The sequence below is a fragment of the Trachinotus anak genome, unplaced genomic scaffold (assembly GCF_046630095.1).
Source record: "Trachinotus anak isolate AG129_WGS33_773 ecotype Australia unplaced genomic scaffold, CSIRO_AGI_Tana_v1 ptg000025l, whole genome shotgun sequence".
Taxonomy (NCBI): domain Eukaryota; kingdom Metazoa; phylum Chordata; class Actinopteri; order Carangiformes; family Carangidae; genus Trachinotus; species Trachinotus anak.
In genome coordinates this window covers 1,988,460-1,999,459 of record NW_027273876.1, presented here as the reverse complement: position 1 = coordinate 1,999,459, position 11,000 = coordinate 1,988,460, and the positions used below count along the sequence as shown (strand labels likewise).

Here is an 11,000-nt window from a genome sequence, read left to right as displayed (position 1 = left end):
TGCTGACGCACTTCACTGAAATTTAACGGAAAATGCTGCAAAAATCTTAACTTTGAGATCGTGAGTTTTTGCCATTTTCTTATTGGTAACTTCACTTAAATCTGAATTCAGAATAAAACACACATATTGCAGTTTGATGTTGCTGCAGATGCAAACTGTGACATGTAATTGTCATTTTTAAAGTAAAGGGTTTGAGTGTACCTCTGTAAACCAGTAAAGACAAATAACGTCATTAACTTTTATCTTTACAAGGCAGATTCAGGACAGGAGCCAAAGACCTGCAGTGAACCAGAAAGAATGTGTTTGCTCACATGTGGGGAAAACATGCAGGAGGGGGGTGCAATGAAGTAACGTTAATGAAAGGATGAGCAGGGCTTACAGGTAAACAGGCAGGCTGGCAGGTAGCTGACAGGTAAGGTGGTACGAATGTTCCTCCTCATCAAGATCAGCACGAAGGACAACACACAGGAACATGCTGGTCTGGCTGAGATCAGGTGGAGCAGGCAGGTCGGAGTCCGGAGGAGACAGGTGTGTGAGTGGGCGGGGAGGTCAGGTGATTGGAGGGAAGGTGCAAGGGGCCTCTGGTGGCTGGATGGAGAATGGCAGGAGACAGGGGCAAATACAGAGCTCACTTTTTTTTCCTGCCATTTTTGAACTTTCTTACACTCCTAAAGTAATTTTAAGGCAAGCAGAGGTAAGTGTATCTGTATATCACCTGTCAAAAGCCTTTAATTAAGACATAAAGAGACATTAAGACTAGATATAACACAAGGTGAAGTAAAACACTCATCAATATATTAGAATAATACAATAAATAGAAAATAAACAGAAGATTTTTGAGTGTTTTTTTAGGTAAAAAGTTTTAACATTGAATATGTAGTCATTTTATATTTAACTCACTCACATGAAAACAGCATTAGTCCTGTGTTGTCTTCTCACTGTGCTGATGTTTCACCACCAGGTGTCTCCACACACCGCTGCATTCAAGGGTTCCGTGTGTGTGTGTGTGTGTGTGTGTGTGTGTGTGTGTGTGAGAGAGAGAGAGAGAGAGAGAGACCATCACAGCAGTCGGATCGCGAGGAAACGCTCCATAAAGGAAACTTTTTTTTTCATCTTTTAATTTCAGATGAACTGAGCTGAGATCAGTCTCATCAGGTTCCTGTGTTACTTGGCGGAGAGAAGAAACTTTTTTTAGTGACTTCACTCTCTCTCTCTCTCTCTCTCCCTCTTTTTTTTTTTTTTTTACTGGATGATTTATCTTCAGCTCCGCCGTTTGCAGCAGGTGAAGAAGGGTTTGAAGAGAGATCAACAAGCAGCAGAGAAGTCTGCAGGGAACATCCAGGTACTTGAACGCATCACAATTATTCTTTATGTCTCTCGATTAATTATCTCGCGTATAATGTGGAGATTTTTATTTAAATTTAAAATATTCAGATACATGAATGAGCACAGTAACTACACTCTGTGCTGTTTACAGATATTTATAACTTTGTCTGACGTGCAGGTTAAAGTGAGGAAGCTTCAGCTCAGAGTTTTCCTGTAGGTCAGATACACAGGATAAAATATTTACTATAATGTTGGTGTGGGAACATCTGCCTCCAGAGCCAAATAAAAGTAACATTATTTGAGTTTATTGAGGTAAATGTGGTATTTAGTTCCAACTTAAATGTATCATCACTCTCTTTTCTGACTGTTATTGAGTTAAAACCCCAGATTTCCTACAGGGTTGCTCCTGTAACTGTGTGCTTTCTACTAACTGAATAAACCTGAAGAAATGAGAGTGAAAAGTTTATTCATTTAAAAAAAAAACAATATCTGTGCTACTCAGAAGCCACAAGGCAACACACGAAGGCTTCTGTTACATTTTACATTTACATTTATTTCTAAATCAAACTAGTTGCTTATTTTTCTTTCAGTTCAACATCACATGATCTTCATCAGCAGATGCAGTTTTTTCCCAGTTGTTGTGGAACTGAAGATGTTCAAATGTCCATTTTTGCACGACCACTTTGAGCACAAATGAGATGAAGATCATGCATTATGATCAAAAGTTCTGAATCTGCTACTAAATGGATGTCGTGATGACATAGTCTTTTGGTTGTTTTTTAACTGCTCTTTCCAAGGTCAAGAATGTACCTTGAATCTCAGATTAAAGATGAACACTGGTCCTCCAGACAGACTCCAGCCCCAGAGCAAAGTTTCATTCTTGGTTTATTTGGATCTTAGTTAAATATTCTGGGAGTCAGAGGTTTCCCTGTCCATGTAAATTACATGTAAACATTGACCTGTAACATGTAAACCTTTGTTTAAATAGACATGGTGTCCCCGGCTCAGAGTCCTCGGTCTAATCTTCACCTGCTTCAGGTTGTTTACATGAATCTGCTGAGCCACGTCCAGTCTGTGAGATATGTAGAAAACCAGACTGTTGCCTTGTGACTTCATTTAAAAAATCTTATCTTCATACTGGAATGAAAATCCTGCGTCTTGTTTTTCTACCTTGAACATTCAGAAATTTCAATCATGCCATAAAACAGTTGGTGCTTGAGGTCGCCATGGTAACAGAAGTTTAAATGACGAGGGTCTGTGTTAATACGGCGTCACCACAGGCTGTTGGGTCTCAGTTTGACAGGCCTGAAGTCTCCAACAGAACAATGCTGCACCTTCAGGACTGCATGTGATCAGAGGCCACACCTTAGAATAAAAACACATATTAGTAAGTTTGTATTGGTCTAGTTTACTGAAGGATGGGCAGGACAGACCAGCCTGTAGCTGATGACCAACAGTCAACACAAGACTTAGAGACCAACCAAATCTGGGTACATGGAGAAACAGAGAAGGTTGATTTCTTTGTTCCAGAAGGATCCTTGTTGTGAGTGAGTCACAGGAGTTAGGAAGACTGAACGTCCACCGCCACACTTATCGATCTGGCTCAGAGACTGTCCTCAGATCAGTGTAATTGGATCTGACTGGGGACAAAGAGACACATCCAGACACGGCAGAAAGACGAGACTGGATCATGTGGAGAAATTCACAAAACAGACTCTGATTTTATGTGGTTTCATAGAAAAAAATCAAAACAAAAAAACAGAAGTCCTGATGTACCACTTCTCGATTGATCTGGTTTGATGCACTTTCACCTCATTGAATCAGGTGTAATGTACAGATCCTGTTAATGATTAATGTTAGTGCTGGGAAAAAGTCCAGAGTTTGACATTCCTATAATATTTTTGATGGCTGCCAAGTTCTTGGATTCAGCTTCTCTCCACCTCTGAATGACACTTTTATTGCATAAGTTCTGGACAAACATCATGACAAAGCTTTTCCTCAGAGTTCAGTGTTTTCTGTGCGTACAGTACACTGACTCATCCAAGTGTAATATTTACTTGATTGGGTGTAGACTAAAGATTCCTAATTGTGCATTGGTGACGTATTTAGAGTCCTTGTTAAGATCCACATCAGACCTTTCTCAGACTCTCCCTGTCTGTCCATCTGAACAGGTGCTGCTAGGATCCCAGAGCCACTTGTCTCGAGCCTCTCCTGGTCACAATGGCTGCCAACATCACCCCTGACGGCTGCGGCACCAATGTGGACTCTCTCTATTACAACCTGTGTGACCTCAGTGCAGTGTGGGGCATCGTGTTGGAGGCCTTCGCTGCGGCTGGCATCATCTTCTCCTTGGTGCTGTTCATGTCGCTGCTGGCCAGCTTACCCTTCATAAAAGGCAAGAACCACCGGAGCTCAGTGGCCCTCCACGCCTTCTTCCTGGTCTGCACCGCCGGTCTCTTCTGCCTGACCTTTGCCTTCATTGTGGGAAAGGACTTCTCCACCTGCGCCTCACGAAGGTTCCTGTTTGGGGTGCTGTTTGGTGGCTGCTTCTCCTGCCTCCTGATGCAGTGTGTGAGGCTGAACGTCCTCGCCAGGCAGAACAGAGGTCCCCGGGCCTGGGTTTTATGTCTGGGGGCACTGGGGCTGTGGCTGGTGGAGGTGGTCATCAACACAGAGTGGCTGATCATCACAGTGGTGCGCCACCCGCTGCAGCCATTGAATGCCACAGCTGGATCTGACAGAGCCACGGCGACACCTTGCAACATCGCCAACCAGGACTTTGTCATGGCGCTGATCTACGTGATGACCCTGATCCTGGCCGTGGTCGTGGCAAGTCTGGCCATCATGGCAGGCAAACACAAGCAGTGGAAGAAGGAAGGCGCCTGCATCCTTGTCAGCAGCCTGTTCTCTGTGGGAATCTGGGTGGCGTGGATCGTCATGTACGTCTACGGGAATGAGAAGCACGGGGGGCCCACATGGGATGACCCCACCTTGGCCATCGCCTTGGTGGCAAATGCCTGGGTGTTCGTGATCATCTACTCCATTCCAGATATCTGCTGTTTGTCCAGTGATGATGACAGCCAGCAAAGCTACGGAGGAGATCTCTACCCGAGCCAAGGAGCCGGATACGAGACGATCCTGAAGGAGCAGGGCTCCCAGAGCATTTTCATGGAAAACAAGGCCTTCTCTATGGACGAGCCCAACCAAGGTATTTAGTGTATGGCTTCTCCCTCACTGACCTCGTCACTGAGTTTCACATTTTATGTCTTTATAGGTAAATTTCAGTTTTTAGGAATACTCTTCTCAGTACCTGGAGGATCAAAGGTGGTTCTGAAAGGTTTGTAAGGTTGTTCCTTTACAGAGGACGACAACTGTATTCACCTTGGATTCCCAATCAGTTCAAGGGGTTCTTGTGGAGACCCTGAGTAGAGGCCTCATGGTTCCTGAAGTCTCGACCCAACCTGTCATTGTGCATGAATTAATTTTCTGAAAAAGAGACCTGATTCAAGGACCCAAGAGCTGTTGATTTAAAAATTGTTCAGGATTTGGATGCACCATCATCTTGTACAAATGAGATGTGCTGTCCTTCGTTTCCTCATGAGCACAGTCACTTTGCATATGACATATTAGTCACACACTAACTTCCCTGACCACGTCACACAAAGTCAAAGTAGATGCAGTTCAGAAAAATTCCAAACCTTGTATGTTCATATTCACTGAACCTTGGTTTGTCAGGGGAATGTGTGGGAACATTGAATTGTACTTTCTGTCCTTTGCGTCTGCATTCGCCTGTTTGTATTATAATATATTTATCAGAGATTATACAGAATTGACCTTGTGCAGATAAGTGATGAGTGAAAGTCTCCAGCCCACAAAAACACCACAACAGAACAAATAGTCTGCAAAATGTCCTCAAAAGGTTGTTCTGCATCTTCCGTGATGACCCCACAGAATCTGATAGGCTGCTGTTTGAGTCGAGCTGAACAGGATCTGATGTTGCAGTGAAAGAAACTCTAGACTGAATCATGTGGCTGCTAATTTCCTGGAAGGTACAGGAGGTTTTTCACTAGTTTGTCAGATGGTATCATTGTGGTGTAGTAGTGAAAGTAGCTATCTGCAGTTTTTAGGTTTTGGCAGATGTTCATCTTCGTTTTTCCCTACAACACTTTTTACTCCACTACATTTATTTAACAGTTGCAAATGAGTCAGTCAGGTTGTGTTGAGCTCAGACATCAGTAAAAAGGTTTCAGTTTTGTATTCCTTAATGGGAGGTATTGTATGCTGTGTGAAATGGACACGTTCACATCTGGGTTTATGTCACAGTGAAACACCCCCAATAGTGAAATTATTGACTAAAAAGTCAATAATAGTTGTAGATTAAACATTTCTTTCCCAGAGTTTCAGCCTTGGATTCGGAGGGAACGTGAATCATCCCTGTTAATGAGTGTCTGGTGTCTAACTGCTTCTCTCATCGCTGTGTCACACACTGAATAAAACACTCCCACTCCACCACTCCCCACTCTGCCTCTGAGTCCCACCAGAAACATCACACCTTGTGTTTGCACTGTCTCCATGGCGACGAGGTGCGGCAACAGTTTCACCAAGGGGGAAATATTTGACATGTGACAAAGTCATCTCTCATATTTACAGGATGCCTCGTTAGGCCGAGCTCATGATGGTGATTCAGTGCTGTGTATCTTAAATGATTGTGACAGAAAGATTCAGAGATGGCTGCTGCACTCCACACAGATATGAAACAGAAGGCTTGGTGGGTGACAACATCTTGACCCTTGTCCTCTCTCTCTGTCCATTACAGGGGCCAAGCCTGTGTCCCCGTACAGCGGCTACACCGGACAGCTGCGCAGTTCAGTCTACCAGCCCACTGAACTCGCTCTCATCACCAAAGCAATAGGAAATGTAAGTGTATGCTCATGTGGTTTACTTGCACAGCTACACATTTGAATATAGCATGAGTAGTGTAGAGGCAGATAAATAGCTGTTTTCCTGCACACTTGCACACACACATGCATATCCTGTGGTAGGCAAATTATTACTGAAGTGAGCAGCCATTGACAGGAGCCTCAGGCTGGTTTCTGCCAGTTTGAGCTGCATTTATTTACTAAAGTAGTTACTTACAAATGTTGGAGGCTAAACTTAGATAGATTAGGAAAGTGATTTGAGAGGATTCAGATTTGATAAGTGGATCTGATTCTGAACTCAAACCCCAACCTCAGTCATAACCACATTCAGATTTCGATCTATTACATATCTAAAGTGAAACTGTAGTTTTAATTTTCTAGTTTCTCTCACACCTCCACAGATGCACAGACACACAAAACTTCATTCTTCATGGACACTGTTTTCTACTGAGCTGAGCTGACAGTCACAACAGGTCTGGGCCAGTGTTTTAGATTTCATATGAATCTACGGTGGCCCTAAGAGCTCAATGCACTGCACTGCTCAGAAGTTACAGTGTGTTGCTCTCTAGGCCACTGTACGAATCAGATTTACAGCAGTGGGTGTGTTGTTGTGATCATCACTCAGTGGCAGTATATCCACCAAAACACACAAACACATGCTAGAGATAGGACATTGGTAAAAGAGTCAAAGTGATGGTTTTGATTGGTCATCATAAACTGCTAAAAGGTGAAGTGTCACAGGTGTAGTAACAGTTCACCATATATGAGAACAGGCAGGTTCAGGGGTGAGTCTGCAGCTCAACTGGTTTAGTGTTTATCAGGTTCAAAATTACGCCCAGGTCCTGCTGCATGTCTTCCTCTCTCCCTCCCCTGCCTTTCCTGTTTGTCTGTACTGTCGCTATTAACACAGGCTGAAAAACACTTCAATTAAATGCTTTGTGACATAATGTAGGAACCTATGAGTAAGTCATTGCAGCCTGATGACATCATTGAAAGGGGGACACAGACTGTCTACCTGAGCAGGCAGGTACAGACACACTCCCACTCTGTGTCTTGGATGTTTTTGTCATCGCCCGTGTTATGACTTCACGCAGCACCCTATGGACGCATCCTATGACATGGTCATTCCCAGAGCTTCAGCCAACTCTGCAGCCAACAGCGGGAGCAGCACCCCGTCAACACACACTGAGACTGGGAACACTGCTTTCACACAGACAAACGGAAATAGCGTAGGTTGTACCGCGAACCCCCTCGACGCCTCCTCCTCCTCTTCTTCACTCCACACTTGTCCTCATTTCTCCTGATCACTTGCTTACCTCCAGATGCTTCTCTATTCCCCCGTGCATGTCGACCTCTCCGCTCCTGCTGTATCCATAGCAACTTCTGCAGGTTGAATCTGACAATGAATCACGTCTTTGTCTGGATTTTTTTTCTTACCTTGCTGAGCTCTCTCTCTCTCTAAAGACCTTGAGTCTTTTACTTTGTCTGTTCAGCACACTATCTGAACTGACTGCACTCTCTTCATCTTCCATCTTTTCTTTTATTTTAATGCAAGAAATCATGGTGGGAAGGGGAGCGTCTGATTTTGGTGGTTGAAGTCTTTTTCCACGTTTCTCTGCACTGAACTTTTATCCTCTAAATCTTTCTCTTTGAACATGATATATTTGTCCCTAAGCTTTGAAGGTTGCTCTGAAGAGTTTTGCTCCATCATGGACGACTGCAGCTGAAGCTGATCTGAATTCGCAGCAGTTACAATAGTTTCCAGTGGATTAACATAAAGTATCAAAACAACCACTGAAACTTCTCGGACTATTATTGCAGCTCAATCAACTTCTCCACGGTCCACCTGTCAACACTTATGTATGTTATAATATAAACTATAATGTTAAATCATATACACAGTATAATCTAAGGTGCTGTATTGTAATGTATACCTGAAAGCCATTTTCTAAAATGTAAACGTTATTTTATTTGCATAATTTAGATTAGCTCTTAGCTCTTAGCCTGCATCTTCTGCTGCTGGAACATGTACATTTCCTCTTCCCTCCAAGAAAACAATTTTATCTCATTACATCTAAATTTTGGCAAAGTATGGCTACATACACAGCCTCTGGTTTATGGGAGCATGATTAACAGTTCACATCTGTCATTTGTGACCAATGTTAGCAAATGTAGCTGCATGAACAACAGCTAACCTATATAGCATCTTATTGAAGCTGTGTTTAGAAATATTTTGGTAGATATTTTCTCTACTGTTCAGGCAGTATATTAAAGAAATACATAAATATTTATATTCTTCCCAAAAAACAACGAGTGCTAACACAGTTAGCTGGTTATCTTATCTTATCCACAAATAGCTGACCATTATAGGACCAAACAGAAAGTTAATTTAGCCATACCCATCATCTGTTCCCTCCACAGTCAAAACTTCATAGTTTATTCTACAGGGAGCAGTAAGGTGAGATTTCAGACACCATCATGAGGTCATGTGACTCTAATTTTCACGTCTATTACAGACAGCATTGCAGTGAGAACAGCAGACACTGTGGACACTGCTGTGTTGCGCTTCCTTGGTCTCTTTTGTTGCACAAACTTTTCTGTGTCACCTTTCAAGCCTCCAGAGGGTAGTTGGTGTTAGAGATGCAGTTTTTCAGGTCAGAGTTTTAGTTTAAAATCTCAAAATGTTGCTATTTGTTTGACGACTCTCGTTTCTCTTCCGCAGGGGAATGGTCTGCATAGGACGTCCCAGTGGTGAACGCAGGACGGCTTCAAACACACCGTCAGAGTAGTTTCAGTTCCTGTCTTCTCATTTGCACCTGCTGACTGTATGTTTGCTGTTGTTTGTGGTTCCCTAAGCTGGTTCTAAGAGGAACCCTCAGCCCCAACATGTGGAGGTGAACGCAGGGTCATAACCGCTGATGGAAAAACAGTTAAACCTTCTATTGACCGAGTCCCCGTGTGTCACAGGGTATCAGACGGCGTGGAGCTTCATTTGGAAGTCAAAGCGAGGGGATGAAGCCGCAGCTTTGCGGCAGAACAAAGACTTTTTGCAGTGGTTGCCTTTCACTGGGAGTGAACTGTGAGCTCTCTGCTGGACCCAGTCACACAGTGCTGACAGTGCAAATGGCCGAAGAGAATAGTTAAAACACTTTTGGGAGTGTCTTCAACTCAACATGAGCACATACACTCACATGTAAACGTGCACCACCTCCCCCTACACACACCATAAAAACCCCTTTATAACTGTCACAGTGGAACATTTGTTACCCTGAACCCAGGCTGCAGAAAAGAGACCATCAGGAGAAAATATTGTAAACAGTTTAATTATAGGAGTCAATATGTGTATTTTTGTGCCTGGATTGTGAATATTGTTCATAACCACAAAAAGTTCACACATAAAATTGAGCTTCTGGTATAGAATTAATGTAAATATGTTGTTAATGTATCAATGCATGGAAGCACTGTATGAGTATATTTAATACTATTTATAGCACTAAAGTGTGCTATTTAATTATTTTTATCTAATTTCTGCCAATTAAACGATCATGAGATGAGGCAGCTGAAGTCCCACCGGTGATTTAGCTTGTTTCATTAGCTTAAAATGCTCAATATGATTCAATTATATTTGTCCATATTCTTAGTTAAGACTCAAAGGTAGTAAAAAATATTTTGTTAGCATCCAACAACATATCCCATGTGACCATAGGTTTAAGAAGCCATGTCAAATCCTCATGGGAGTTGTAGCTGTTGAATGCTAACGAGCTAATTAATGGCTGTGTTTGAATCATTCACTAGTGCTGCAGGAACGAGTCCTGAAACCTGGACATAAGTTAGCATTTTAGCACTTCAGTCAATGGGTTTTTGGTTTGACGGCTGAAATAAGATGTTTTCAGGCTTAAAAATATGATTTATTTTCACTACAGCGGCATTTTTAAAGCTTTTTAAAGTTTATATACAGTAAAGAGGAAATATACTGTGTGGCCAAGATCTTCTGGGGGACTTCAGCTGTCTATAATGCCTTATTTTAATGTACTGAAATAAGTGATTATCCAGACCACAGCCACTTTGTTTTTAATTTACAGCAAAATTAAAAAATCACTTGTGATGTTATGAATGTTGTGTTTTCTATGTTCACACAAGGTGATGAGGACAGGAGGGCAATCAGAGGAGGGAGTGGAGGAGAGATGTTCATGCACACGCTGATGTGTTTTACTATTAACCACACTAATACAAATAACATTTAATTTGTCTGAATAAATGTGCAGCCTTTGCATATTCTCTCAGCAGCTAAATGATGTATTCCACACACAGTGTGAATGTCGCTCTCACAGGATCCGCTGCTGTTTGGTTACGAGTTCAAGGTCCAGCGTGACGTGAGAGGGATAACAGCGGGCGCACAAATTTAATCCTGTTCATCAACTCCTGCAAACACGTTGATTGATCCGGCCTCACTGACAATAGATGGCTGAATTCATCAAGGTCATCAGAGGAGATGGAAATAATTGATCATGGTTTCAGTTATCTGTTCCCCACAAGGCCAAATCATCTTCAATATCTCTGTTGGAGAGGAAAACACTGCAGCGTGCTATATTTAAACCACTGAACGATCTCTCAATACTCCAGCGCTGAGGGGGATTAAAGCAGAGCTCTGTCTCCTCACAGGAGAAACTTTATTCCCTTTCTTGTATATTTTGTTTTGATGAAGAGTATCCAGGTTCTCACATCGAGCCGTCCCTCAAGGTGTTGAGCTGTGTC

At 42.6% G+C, this 11,000-nt stretch overlaps 1 protein-coding gene across 3 annotated transcripts; it reads left to right on the top strand.

Annotated features, from left to right (window-relative positions):
• Positions 1 to 1,039: 1,039 nt before the first annotated feature.
• gprc5c (G protein-coupled receptor, class C, group 5, member C) lies at positions 1,040 to 10,355 on the top strand. Of its 3 annotated transcripts, none has more exons than XM_071463670.1 (5): positions 1,040 to 1,342; positions 3,498 to 4,534; positions 6,143 to 6,243; positions 7,340 to 7,474; positions 8,968 to 10,355. In XM_071463670.1, exons 2-5 carry the CDS (start codon positions 3,547 to 3,549, stop codon positions 8,998 to 9,000), a joined length of 1,257 nt encoding a protein of 418 aa, XP_071319771.1. In that variant the 5' UTR covers positions 1,040 to 1,342; positions 3,498 to 3,546; the 3' UTR covers positions 9,001 to 10,355. The 3 variants fall into 3 exon arrangements, with proteins under 3 accessions (XP_071319771.1, XP_071319773.1, XP_071319772.1); XM_071463671.1 differs by having other exon boundaries at positions 1,123 to 1,342; positions 7,340 to 7,478; positions 8,968 to 9,136; XM_071463672.1 differs by lacking the exon at positions 7,340 to 7,474 and having other exon boundaries at positions 1,048 to 1,342.
• The last annotated feature ends 645 nt before the right edge of the window (positions 10,356 to 11,000 follow it).